General features: G+C 39.5%; 1 protein-coding gene across 2 annotated transcripts in view; it reads left to right on the top strand.

Annotated features, from left to right (window-relative positions):
* LOC124151866 (coatomer subunit zeta-1-like) overlaps positions 1 to 14,041 on the top strand; it is a 35,988-nt gene extending 21,947 nt beyond the window's left edge. For both annotated transcript variants that reach the window (XM_046524537.2, XM_046524545.2), the window contains one exon: positions 12,598 to 14,041. In XM_046524537.2, the coding sequence (XP_046380493.1) occupies positions 12,598 to 12,645 (48 nt within the window). In that variant the 3' untranslated portion in view covers positions 12,646 to 14,041. The remainder of the gene's footprint in view (positions 1 to 12,597) is intronic.
* The last annotated feature ends 407 nt before the right edge of the window (positions 14,042 to 14,448 follow it).

The following is a 14,448-nucleotide window of genomic DNA, read 5'->3' as shown; positions in this document are numbered from 1 at the left end:
CCACAGTAGATGATCATATGAACAATTACATAAGATTACGTTATACATTACATGTACAAATTTTAACCATAAGGCGTCGCTTGTAAAATTACTAAATTTAGCTGCCAGTTATTCCCGGATATTCCCTGATATTCCTATTTGTTTCAACTTGGGTTTGGTATCTCTACTTATTCATCAGGTGATAAATATGCCATGATACACACTGGTTGGATAATGTGAGGCTAGGGTAACTAAGAACATTAAGGATGGCATTAGACACGACCTAACATCCCTCATGCCTAAAACAGGACTTAATGTGTTGCTGAATAATGAGTTTTTGATTTTCCATTTATTCTTTTTGATATCTGAAACTTTCAAATGATTGACAATCATTTAACATTACCAGGACTTATGATTCAGAAACACTTGTTATTCAAATAACTTATACAATCTACCAGTTTGCATCCATAAAAAGTATGGGTACAATGTATTACCGCCAGAATTGCTATAAACAATGAATTTTTATCCATGACTTTTCGGTACATGGGTGGCCTTGGGTGACAGAGTTACATCCCTTGCCAAGCTTCAAAATCCATTTGTCAGTGTCTTTCAACCAAATCGAATTAGGGCACCTTCTCCCATTTGTTTTTCAATTAAGTATAAGAATACAACAAAACACTGAGGCGTTTGAAGATTTATCTAAATAGTCAACATTTTGATAGAGCACTTAACAAGTTGGGTTTGTGTACCATATTTGTGTGTATAGTGCACACTTTTCCCCCAATATACAGCTGTATCGAGGGTAGTGTACATAATACATGCATACAGTGAGGTTTGATTATTTTTCCCAATGCAAAGACATTACCATGTAACACTGGAAATAGCATGTCAACAAATCCGTACTGAAGTATGCAAGTTACTCTTGTTATTAAACTGATAATAAAAGTGTTCAGTGTATTTTCTGGACTTAAGTTTGCAATCTGTTATATTCATTTTATTCAAGATTCATTCAATATTGTTTATGTTAATCTTGGTGAAATTGTGTATGGACTGATTTGTAGTTCACCCTATTATTTACAGCAACCATGATGAGATTAATTCTGTTGATGCCTTTGATGAATCTAAGTTGTTAAAGAATGGAAACATATCATATCATATATCATATTTGCCATACTTTAACTCATTAAAAGTAATATATTATCTGGCAATACACCAAAGTGCTACAGTTATGGTTATTTTTCTTCTAATATTGGTTGTTTAAGTAAAAAAGCAAAATATAAGAATATATTATTTTGGGTAAAAAAAATTAAGTTATGATATTGAGTATTTTATTAACTGAATCAACAGTAGAAAAGGGAGAAAATGTGTGTACAGTTAAAAGCTATTTCTGGCTTATTTTATGAGACATTTACACACAAGTAATCCTAATCCCTGTGTATAAAACAGTGCCTAGCATGCAGTAAATACAATTTAAATTGTAAATCATGTCTTGTGATTTTCATTGACCAAGTTTTTTATGTGCAGTCAGGGGAAATAACCTTGGCAGGCTTTGTTTGATAGGTGGCATTTTAGGTCTCAGCCTACTGTTTCACCTGCAGGTTGTGCAACTCACTTGATGGACAAGTCATCAGTCCTTTTGCTTCATGTCGTAAACCATATAAAAATAAGCTCAGACCTCAAGTATCATGTAAGAACTTTGGAAACAGGAAACAGGCCCCAAGCTAATACTGAACCATAATTTGACACTCAACCCGACGTTGTCAGATGATCCTGACCCGCTCCATTGAACATTCCCACCTCACACTCGCCAGGAGCAGGAGTTAATCTGAAGTCATAGTTTTTGACTTCTCACTGTATACGAAATAGCCATTTCACATGAAATAATTTCCTGCATTATGCTCAAGTGTGCACTATACACAAGAAAATATGATACTTCTGCAGTATATATTATAAGCCTGGCAGCTTTCTAGTTGAGCAGGTGTCTCATCTATGTGGAAGATCTAGTCCAGTTTACTTTACAATTTGTTTGGTAAAATATATTGTACGTATGTAATCAGCCTCCACCCCCAACTGCAGAGCGCTTGTGTGATCAGTACGGGGTATGTCCACCTGTCTGACTGTCCATCTTAGTCCATCTGTCTGTCTCTCCATCCATCTGTATGTCTTTAGAATTTGTCTGTCTCCATCTGTCTCTCGGGGCACGGGTGGCCTAGTCGTCTAAGGCTCCGCGATTCGCTGTGCAGAGTTGTGTCCCGTGGACACACCAGAAACCTATGATTGTGGGTTCGAATCCCGGTTCGCCCCCATTATGTTTCTAGGTTTGTCAGCACCATACCCAGTGTTAGAAATTGGCACTAGTCCTGTAGTCCTTGCCAAACTGCCCAATAGTTAAGGTATCATAAGGACTAGTAGAAATTGGCCATTTTTGAGGGTTTTGCTATATGTTATCATTATAAGGACTAGTAGAGTAAAACTGTTAGTTTCTACCGCTGATACCCGTGCTCGTGGGTTTCACCGAAGTGGTAAACATCTGAGACCTGCATCACTTCGGGCTTTCCTCCCACATTAAGCTGACACGCCGCGATATAACTGCAATACTGTTAAAAGCGGCGTTAAACACAACTCACTCACTCACTCACCGCATCTGTCTCTCAATCCACCTGTCATCTGTTTTGTTCTTTAATTTATCTGTCTGTACCCCATCCACCTCTCAGTCCATCTGCTCGTGGTAGACCGTCCGCCCGGAGAGAGGAAGGTCCGGGGTTCGATCTCCGGCCAGGTCATACCAAATGACGTGAAAAGATGGTACTTGTTGTTACCCTGTCTGGCACTTGGCATTAAGGGGCTAAAACAAGGACTGGTCGGCTGGGGGTCAGTATACTGTGTCTGAGTGGGGTATTTATGTTGAACTGCAGCATGGTTTCTCGGTGAGCTAGCACTATAAATCAGTGACAGTCCGGACTAGTACAAGCAGCCACACAAACACACACACGTACATACACATTGCTATATAAGTGCAGTAATCTTAGACGCAACGTTAAACCTAATTTCACTTTCACCTCAGTCCATCTGTCTATCTGTATCTTTCCATAGGCCTATCTATCCATCTGTCCATCAGTTTGTCTGTCTAGCTATTTATCTGAATGGACTTGAATGAAAATTTGGAGAATATTTCTTCGAACATGTATTCATGCATATCTCCCAAATAGTAAAGTGGCTTTTGAGTTGTTTTACTTGTGTTTTTTAAAACATTCATGGATTCATGTGTGGCTTTGACTCAAGTTCTAGAATGGATGTATGCATTTGTTGATTATTATGAAAGTTGTGGGCGGTGGAGTAGCCTAGTGGTTAAAGCGTTCGCTTGTCATGGGTACGATGTGTGAAGCCCATTTTTGGTGTCTCCCGCCGGGATATTGTTGGAATATTACTAAAAGCGGCGTAAAACCATACTCACTCACCCTGAAAGTCTACACACATGAACCAACCAAGTGTAATGTTTCCCAAATGCAGGGTGGTTTGTTTCTGAACTTAATCTTGAATATTGTAAGATATTCAAGTCTCATCAAACATTTTGCCTGTGTGTCTGTCTTTCCACTGGACCAATGAAGCTGAAATTTAACATTCTTGTTCCCACCAATGATGACACTCCATTTGTTTAGGGGCGGTCGGGTAGCCTAGTGGTTAAAGCGTTCGCTCGTCACGCCGAAGACCCGGGTTCGATTCCCGCCATGGGTACAATGTGTGAAGCCCATTTCTGGTGTCCCCCACCGTGATATTGCTGGAATATTGCTAAAAGCAGCGTAAAACCATACTCACTCACTCACTCACTCCATTTGTTTAAATTGTTCTAATCTGATCTACCACAGTTACCATTTTAAAATATCTATTAATGGCCATTTTTGAGTTATTTTGAAATGTAATGATAGTATTTGTTGAAACTATCAACATACATCTTCCAGTTTTGCAATATTTTAGATTTTGACCCGGTTTGGTCATGCTCCCAAAAGGTAGATTTGTCTCTGTATACTTCTCCCATGAAATTGCCAGCATGAGAGAAACTAAACTCCTTTACAATGACATATTTTGTTCAAATTGTTAGGACCCGTGACGATCCAGGGTAGAATAGGTCTTCAGCAACTCATGCTTGCCGTAAAAGGCAACTATGCTTGTCGTAAGAGGCGACTAACGGGATCGGGTGGTCAGGCTCGCTGACTTGGTTGATGCATGTCATCGGTCCCCATTGGGTGAATTGATGCTCATGATGTCAATCACTGGATTGTCTGGTCCAGACTCGATTATTTACAGATCTCCGTCATGTAGCTGGAATATTGCTGAGTGCGGCTTTAATCAACAAACAAACAAACAAATCAAATCGTTAGATTTTAGTGTTTGGTGTTTTGTTTAGAAATGTTTTGAATGGCAATGCTGACAGCATTCTTTTTCATGTGTCTGTCGTTGTTGACATTTTCAACTTTTGACTACATATCCATGTGAACTGCAGTGCGATGGCACTATTTGTTACTTTGTTCTTTTTGTCATTTTCTTGGAAACCTTTGTTACTGAGGATGACTTGTATGCAGCATTGTAGTGAGGAAATATTAAGTGCCTTTTTCTGACCAGTCCAAGTTGTTTTCTTGTTTTATTGATGAATTTGGCCTACATTCTTTAATGAACATATGCTTATTTGAAACATTTCTTACTTTGTATTTCTGTTGTTATTTTCTACACATTCAAGAGTCAATTATTCTCAAATCATATGGACAACATTTTCTTTATCTTTATTTTATCCCCCCCTGAATCTTCGCATATTATATACGATGGTGACCTTTGGACCTGTCTGCATTTGAAATTCTGTTCTTCATTGCTTTATTAGACACCAGTTTGAATGCCTTGTTTCTGAAACTTATCTGATGAACTTGTAACCTTCAGAGATCCATCTTTTTTTCATATTACATATTTGTTTTATTGAAGTAAATATCCTCCTAAAGATAAACTTTATGTAATTGACAGTTACCAATCCTGATATTTTTTGAGACACAGTTGTAGTCATATTGGTGCAATTATAGTAATTCAGAAATGAGAATTTCATGAACTAAACATGCTAATTGAGAAAAAGCTCTTTATTTACTGTGTTTTCAACAGTTTTCTACACTGTCACCATGCCTCAGTAATACCTGAATCTAATCATCATGGGTTTGAATCCCGGATTCATGCCAATTATTTGTCTAGGTTTGTCGGCACCATAGGGGTATTTGTGACCTGCATCACTTCTGGCTCTCCTCCCACATCAAGCTGACACACTGAAATACAACGTGAAACCAAACTCGCATAAGTTAATTCGCTACATTATCACACAGAGAGACAGACGCTGTCATGGCCCTTTGAGGACCGATCCATAATGCTTTTGATCTACCGATAATTGTGGCAACAGGTTGTTGAAAGTCTTGCTAGTGCCATTTTTCTTCATGAAAGAATGAATTTCCCTGTAATTGACCTGTTAGGCTAAAAAAAATAATAGTCTTGGTTCTCAGGCACCACCTGCATCATCATAAAATCTGCCGCACGATTTGTTTTTATTTCCATTTTCAAAAAAATATAAAAATCCTAATACTTTAACACAATGCAAAAAAAATAAATTGAAATTGGAAACAAAAACGAAACATGCAACTAAGGTTGTGGGCAGTGACTGAGAACCAAGACTATTATTTTTATTTAGCCTTAGGCCGGGTGTTTTATATTTCGGATTACGGACCCGCCGACTTTAATTTTTGAGAAAATGTAAAAAAATATATCAGATAGCCGCATAGTCGGTTATTTTATTTGTTATCATCACCTTTTTATAAAAAACATGAATTTACCATTGTAAACTAGTAAAGAGATACATAATCGATCTTTGTTGATCTCGAAGCTGAACATGAATAGCCTCCCTTGACAATTGTCCGTGTTGTAAATGGTAGAATTTTTAATGTTACAAGGGACTTTATCATCACAAATGGCAGTCTTTTGAGCACAGAATATGTTCACAAAGTATGCTAGAGGCATTCTGCATTAAAAGAAAATGCATCTGGCTTTTTTTTTTCCCTCATCCAACCCTGGACTTTGGGCTGAAAAAGCCTTAATCCTGAAACTAAAAAAAGCCTGGCCTTATAGTAATGGAGAGCTATGGTAGCACTTGCCATATACCAGCTCTCCAAGTTGTGACCATTTGGGGCCTGTATACCATTTATTGCTTGGTTGCCAGTTCACTCCCATTATAAAAATTAGCTTGTCAATTAGAATATTACACACATAGATAGAATGTAGAAGTGCAACGTTGCTTGTCTATATTGACATAATGACTTCCATGTTTAGGGTGTAGTGTACCTTCCTACATCAATACCGAAGCCTATCTCGCTTCTGATGCTAATGCCGGGGGCACGGGTGGCCCAGTCGTCTAAATCAATTCATCATCTTATTTCACCTTAATTTTCTTGTTAAAGTGACTCAAAAGACATTGAGAGGAAGATAGATGGTAAACATGTACTGGCAATAATGGACATAACATTACTGAGGTTAGACTTGGTGATATAATCAGTATGCTATGAAACCATTCATGACTGTCTAGATTTTTCAGTGGGGCACGGGTGGCCCAGTCGTCTAAGGCGCCACGATTCGCTGTGCAGAGTTGCGTCCCTTGGGCACGCCAGAAACCTATGTTTGTGGGTTCGAATCCCGGTTCGCCCCGATTATGTTTCTAGGTTTGTCAGCACCATACCCATGCTCGTGGGTTTCACCGAAGTGGTAAATGTCTGAGACCTGCATCACTCCGGGCTTTCCTCCCACATTAAGCTGACATGCCGCGATATGACTGGAATACTGTTAAAAGCGGTGTTAAAACCCAATTCACTCACTCACTCACTCACTCACTCACTCACTCACTCACTCACTCACTCACTCACTCACTCACTCACTCGGATGCTATTGCCTGTAATGCTACAAGTGTCTGTATCTCTGGTCATGTACACATTTCTCAGTTTACTATCACAATGTTGGGTTTTTCAAATCATTGAAAGGGGCATGGGTGGCCCAGTCATCTAAGGCGCTGCGTTTTGCTGTGCAGAGTTGCGTCCCTTGGGCATGCCAGAAACCTATGATTGCAGGTTCGAATCCCGGTTCACCCTGATTATGTTTCTAGGTTTGTCAGCACGATACCCATGCTAGTGAGTTTTCACCGATGTGGGAGGCTCTCCTCACACATGAAGCTGACATGCTGTGATATAACTGCAATGATGTTAAAAGTGACATTAAACTCAACTCACTCACTCGCTCAAATCACTGAAGAATGATCTGGCAATCACAGAATGATGACATAACCATGGCTATTAGTGCTGTGTCGTAATAGGGGTTTATTAGATGCAGATGTGGGCGGGCACAGGACATTATAAGGACTAGTGGACTAAAAATGTTAGTTTCTACCAATGTAATTGGAATGTTTTGAATCTTTTCCTGTGTTATTATTTATTTTCTAAAGTATTAATTTGTGTTTTAACCCTAAATAAATGTGACTCCTTAAATTTTGATGTGGCTCAAAAAAGTCTGAAATGGCACCAAGAAACGTTTTACTAGGCGACAAGTGGCTCGCAGGAAAAAATGTATGCTTTGAGTACTTTACCAGTATATGTCTTTGAGATGCCTTCTAGGTCGCTATTTTTATCATGTTTATCTCAATGATGACATGTATCAGACAAAGAATATTTAAAAAAGGAAATATTCATCAAAATGAATCTGACACAGCTTACAGTAATTGACATTTAATGGTTTTGCACTTTCACTTAATTGTCATAAATTTCAATATTTGAGTTACTTTCTGAGATTTATTTGCATTTAATAGCTTCAAGGTCGTACACTTAATGTCAGTGGAATTTTCTGCTTTGGTTGACGGTATGTATTACAACTTACATGTTGAAAACGTTGCTTATTGTATACTATTTCAACCTGCCTGTGCAGCGCCTATTGTGCACATAATCTTCACCCAAGGATGAAAACAAGCCCTAATTTGTAAATCTGTGATAAGATTAAACATTCTTACATTTCCAAGTATATTGTGTCTGACGGGGACTCGCATGGCCAAGTTGTCAAAGGTGCCACAATTCACTGTGTAGAGTTGCGTCCCTTTGGCACGCCAGAAACCTATGATCAGGGGTTTCGAATCCTGGTTCCATTATGTTTCTAGATTTGTCAGCACCATACCAATGGTTTTCCCTATGTGGTTAATGTCTGATACTCACATCACTTAGGGTTTTCCTCCCTCATTAAGCTGACGTACCGTGATATAACTAGAATACTGTCCTGAGTATACTGGGCGTTGAACCCAACTCACTCACTCTTCCATTGGTGGGAGAACACCAGGAACAGGTGGCACAGTTGTCTGAGGTCCCAAAATTCGCTGGAGTCTCTCAGGCATGCCAGAAACCTTTAATTGCGTGTTCGAATCCTACGTTCTTCCTGATCATGTTTCAAACTTTGTCAGCACCCTACCTGTGCTTGTGGGTTTCACCAATGTATAATGTTTAATACCAGCACCATTGAGCCTTTTATCCCACATGAAGCAGTGATATTTATAACTGAAATACTGTTGAGAGTGGAGTGAACCCCAACTCACTCACTCTCATCATGCTCATAGCTGATGTTTTCCTTAAACCAGTGAGTCGATTAGATGAACTTGGGTTTTCAATATATTTGTACTCCTTTGGGTCCAGTCTATTGTTTTGTTTTTTAAATAATTATGCTATAGATGCTGCTTTAGGGACTTCTAATTTGTAGAAAGAAGCAACTGCATTTACATTGAAAACGACCCCCAGTTAGGCCATTTCAGAACCTCAGGACTTTCTTCATTTAGAGCTATAACACTGCATTAAGGTCTGAGAAAAGGGAAAAAATAATGGTTCTGAGACTGTGAGAGACTATTGGTCTATGACTATGAGTACATTGCAGCAGCCTGAAGGAGGGCCCTGGTTGTATTTGTACCAAGTACTAAACCATCATTATTGTAAAGAACGATGGAAATAGATCTGGTGGACTAGGCTGTTGAGTATCACCTTTCTCACGATTTCAGTCTCTTGTTTGTCTGGTCCAGATTATTTGCAGGCAGCAGTGTTTCACAACATTCTCTCACTTGCTGTCCTGCAGAAGGGTCAGTTCCAGGCCCAGTGAAACCAGGGGCCACGGGTGGCCCAGTCGTCTAAGGCGCCGCGATTCGCTGTGCAGTGTTGCGTCCCTTGAGCACGCCAGAAACCTATGATTGTGGGTTCAAATCCTGATTCGCCCTGATTATGTTTCTAGGTTTGTCAGCACCAAAACCCAGGCTCGTGGGTCTCACCGAAGTGGTAAACGTCTGAGACCTGTATCACTTTGGGCCTTCCTCCAACATTAAGCTGACACGCCGTGATATAACTGGAATGATGTTAAAAGCGGCGTTGAACCCAACTCACTCACTTACCCTGTCAAACCAATTGGAGTTGTGATCAGACTTGATGACTTGGTTGATCGCGTGCCATCATACCCTGAAGGAGTGGATTGTTGCTCACAATATCAATCACTGGTATTGTCTGGCCGAAACATGATTATTTGCAGGCAGCTGTCATATGGCTGGAGTACTGCTGACTGAGTGTTTAACAACAAACTAAGTCTTCACGGCCAGATATTTCGTAGTTCTGAATAAAAAACACTTCTAAAATACTGAACATGTTAATATGATTTGAACACATTCTTCATGGCTACAACATAGAAGCTCCAAACTGTCTATTCTAAACAACTGGTTTTTAATTTCAAATACACTTGTTTATAATATGGCTATTTACAATAATTTGATTCTTTCCTGTTTATTGCTGCACTCATCAATATTCCATGGCAGCCTGTAAATAATTGAACCTGGACCAGCCAAACCAGTGATTGATATCATGAGCAATACATCTTTGCAATGAAGGGTGTCACATTTTGTAAAATTCAAAATGGCCACCATGGCAGCTACCACTCTTCCATCTAATATAGGATGTATAAATTGAATATTACTTTGTGTACCTGGTCTATATTCTTGATATTCTCTATACATGTCTAATGTCTTTTGGGGAGGTGGGGTAACCTAGTGGCTGAAGTTTCCGATCGTCACGGCAAAGGCCTTGGTTCGATTCTCCACATGGTTACAAAGTTTGAAGCCCATTTCTGCAGCTGTAGAAATTGGCAGTAGTCCTACAGTCCTTGCCAAATTGCCCAATGGTTATGGTATCATAAAGACAAGTAGAAATTTGGCATTTTTAAGGGATTTGCTATATGTTATCATTATAAGGACGAGTGGACTAAAAATGTTAGTTCTATTGTTGATTTCTGGTATCCCCCGCCATGATATTGCTGGAATATTGCTAAAAGTGGCTCTAGTGGGTTTGAATCCCTGGTGTTTTCTAGGTTTGTCATCACCATACCTGCGGCGATTTGGTAGCCTAGTGGTTAAAGCGTTCGCTCGCCACGCCAAAGGCCCGGGTTCAATTCACGGCATGGGTACAATGTGTAAAGCCCATTTCTGTGTCCCCAGCCTTGATATTGCTGTAATATTGCTAAAAGCGGCGTAAAACCTCACTCACTCACTCACTCACTCACTCACTCACTCACTCACTCACTCACTCAAACTCACTCACTCACTCACTCACTCACTCACTCACTCACTCACTCACTCACTCACCATACTGGTGCTCCTTGGTTTAACAGAAGTAGTAAACATCTTGGACCTGCATCTTATCTGGCCTTCGTTCCACATTAAGCCGACATGCCCTGTTATAACTGAAACGTGACATTAAACCAAACTCTCTCACTCGCGATGCATGTTTATGTTACTGGCATAGGTTGGACTTAAAAGCTGAAGGTCACTTATGGACTAAAGTGAAGTGCAATGAGTTGAAAGTGCTTAGATGTAGAAAACTCCAATTGACTCTGCATGATTGATGGCAACATTTGATTAAGTTTCTGTTTCATTCAAACGAATGGTTTAATCACTTGTGCAATGTAGGAATCAATCATTCTTTGGGCACATTTTATTCTTCTGTTTTGATAATAAATTAAATCCATTCATCATCTTATTTCACCTTAATTTTCTTGTTAAAGTGACACAAAAGACATTGAGAGGAAAATAGATGGTAAACATGTACTGGCAATAATGGACATAACATTACTGAGGTTAGACTTGGTGATATAATCAGTATGCTATGAAACCATTCATGACTGTCTAGATTTTTCAGTGGGGCACGGGTGGCCCAGTCGTCTAAGGCGCCGCGATTCGCTGTGCAGAGTTGCGTCCCTTGGGCACGCCAGAAACCTATGATTGTGGGTTCGAATCCCAGTTTGCCGCGATTATGTTTCTAGGTTTGTCAGCACCATACCCGTGCTTGTGTGTTTCACCGAAGTGGTAAATGTCTGAGACCTGCTTCACTCCGGGCTTTCCTCCCACATTAAGCTGACATGCTGCGATATAACTGGAATACTCAACTCACACACTCAAATATGGCTCAGCCAGTCCCTTTGATTACGATGAAGTTTGTTGAGAAATTCAACATTGAAAACATGACTGACATCACATGCAAAAGAAATCTCCATGATGGGAAGGATGTCTTCATGTCCACCTTCCCTCGCCTTTTCTGTTTTCTTTATCATGACCTTTGTTTTTTTGTGTTAAATATTAATGAAAAATAGGAGGACAAGTTGAGAACCATGAGAATGGATCCAGGGGTTTATGTGGGTTTACCGAAATGCCCTGGAGGTATAGAGGATCAAATCTAAGTCGTACATATGTATGACAAATAAAGTTTTGTAGGTATATTCCGCACACCCACTGACTTTTTAGAGCTCTACTTTTTAGCTTCACTTTGACCTGAGGAGAACTGTTCTACATATGCCAGTATGAATTATTATGTCTACCATCCAGACACATTGTATAAAGACCCTAGTTTGCACTTTTAGTCTGACACTCACACGTTGAGCTGTTTTCAAAGTGCAACTACGAAGCCCTCCCTACCCAGACTTTCTGTATAGGTATTATGAGGACACACTTTTTTAGTTTAATGAGGGATATTGATTGGTTTTGTTTAATTTTCTGATTGGTCTCGATAATGTTGAAATGTGACATTTTGAAAAAGCATTATTGCTGGCAAATGTTCATTTTTGTTTGGTGTATACCTACAGATAAGACACAGTACAAGATCAGATTGATTTGTCTAAAAGAGTTTCTTATGGTTAACTAAAACTATCTATCACACATTTTATGCACCTCTACTAGAGGGTCATTTCAAAAGGAAACAAAATCCTTTCCATATTCATTAGAAATCTCTGCTAGACCCAGTTTCTGACATTGTATGGTTTAATGTTGCAAATGTTGTAAATATGGATGCTGTGTGTCACTTGTATCAACTTCTAAAATGCCAAGTGACTAAACAATCCATACAATTATGTCAGTTATGTCGCCATCTTTTTGAGTGGTCTGGACACATGGAATAATGTGGCATGCCAAACCAATCCTAATTCCCTCCCCTTTCTCTTATGCTATATGTCCATGCTCTGCTACTGTGGTTCAATATTGCTCCATGTTTATTGCAGGTCCTCCAATCTGCCAAGGAACAGATCAAGTGGTCATTGTTAAAGTGATGGGGAGGACGACGAGGGGATCACATCACATCAATCGTTCCAGGACCCCGTGTCTTGTGTCATCAGTCACCCATGTCATCCTTCGCATGACCACATTACATCTTGCCAAGTGATGTTAGAATTCATGATGCTCCATTGGTGCCATGTGTGCCATTACTTTTCTGACTTCCTTTTGCGGAATTTAGGTTGCCGTCTGTCTGGAAGAACACACTCATTTGAGGGTTAATTCAGTATATATGTCTGCCAATATTGCTATTATAAAATGTGTATTTTTTCTTAACCAAAAACGTTAGGGATCATGAATATTTTTGGAGATAATTATATGAAATTGTGTGAAGTGTTCACCATGAAAAAATATCCTCCAATATATTCATTACTATTTTTGTTCACTACATGTTAAGCGTAAAGGTTTTTGAATTTTACATTCAGCAGTATGATATATCCTATCGAATTTATAAAGTTCTCCAGGTTCAGAAGGATGATTGTAGTGTGTTTAATGTAAAGTCTGAGGTTAAGATTTGGTAAAGGTTTTTGTTGGCCTACGTGTCGTTGTACAAAACAACCTTAGCGCTATGACTGTCGTTAAGGTACGGGCGTTACAATTACCTTAGCGTTAAGATCGCTTTGTACAAGGCACCCTGACCTTGTGCTGACAGCCATATGTCCACATCTGTATATAATGCCAACTAGGAGCTACTGACACACAACAGCTATTCCTAACATCCTCCTCCTATTACTGTGGTCTTGGAAGAGGTGTCATCAATGCTGACTCACTGATGTTAGAACTACACTTTTGTCTGAAAATCAGCATTGTTATCCTGACTCAAGGATCCAAGGCTAAGGATAGAGTTTGGGGTAACCAACCCTAACCCTAACACAACTAACCCAAAAGAATGAAGAGGAACGCAAGATCTGTGAAGCAATAGCAATAAATTTTCTTGAAGTATCTGGTATTGGGATAAGATTCTATTGGGTGGTGAACAGATTCTATTATCACACCTAACTGTTTTAGTTATGTGAACACAAATTTATCATTTGAGTATAGAAAAATACTTGGGGTTAATTGTCTGTTTGTATCATTTGTTATTAAACATGTTAAATGCTCAGATATATCAGCTACCTTGACCCCAAAAAGGTAAGTTCAAAGTATTGTTTTGGGCTTAAAGAATTACAAAAGAATCAGATTTTGTACAAAACAAGGAGATACTTATTTAGGATATCCTAAAGGTTGTTGTTTCATAAGATATTTGTTAGTTTGGTCATATAGAAGCTCCTTATCATTACACAATAGGTTCTCTTTAAGGGGCTGTAATAATATTTTGTCTTCACAAACATGTAGTGTTGCATCTTTGTGAAAGTGGGATCATTTATGTAAAATAAAAGTCATTGAATAGAACTGTTGCTTGTTATTGAGTTGAAGTGAGTGAGTGAGTGAGTATGGTTTTACGCCGCTTTTAGCAATATGCCAGCAATATAACGGCGGGGGACACCAGAAATAGGCTTCACACATTGTACCCATGTCGGGAATCGAACCCGGGTCTTCGGCGTGACGAGCGCACGCTTTAACCACTAGGCTACCCGACCGCCCCTTGAGTTGAAGTGATGTTGCAGCCAAATCACCATGTTCCAGGTCAGTTGTATGGTTGGGTGCAGTAATACATCCTCCTTTCTCAAGTATAATATACAAATGGGGGCACAGGTGGCCCAGTCGTCAGGCGCCGCGATTCGCTGTGCAGATTTGCGTGCCTTGGGCACCAAAACCTATGATTGTGGGTTCAAATCCTGGTTTGCCCTGATTGAGTT

The sequence above is a fragment of the Haliotis rufescens genome, unplaced genomic scaffold (assembly GCF_023055435.1).
Source record: "Haliotis rufescens isolate VD_foot unplaced genomic scaffold, xgHalRufe1.0.p SCAF_4, whole genome shotgun sequence".
NCBI lineage: Eukaryota > Metazoa > Mollusca > Gastropoda > Lepetellida > Haliotidae > Haliotis > Haliotis rufescens.
The sequence above is the reverse complement of the archived record's forward strand: the minus strand, read 5'-3'. Positions and strand labels throughout refer to the sequence as shown.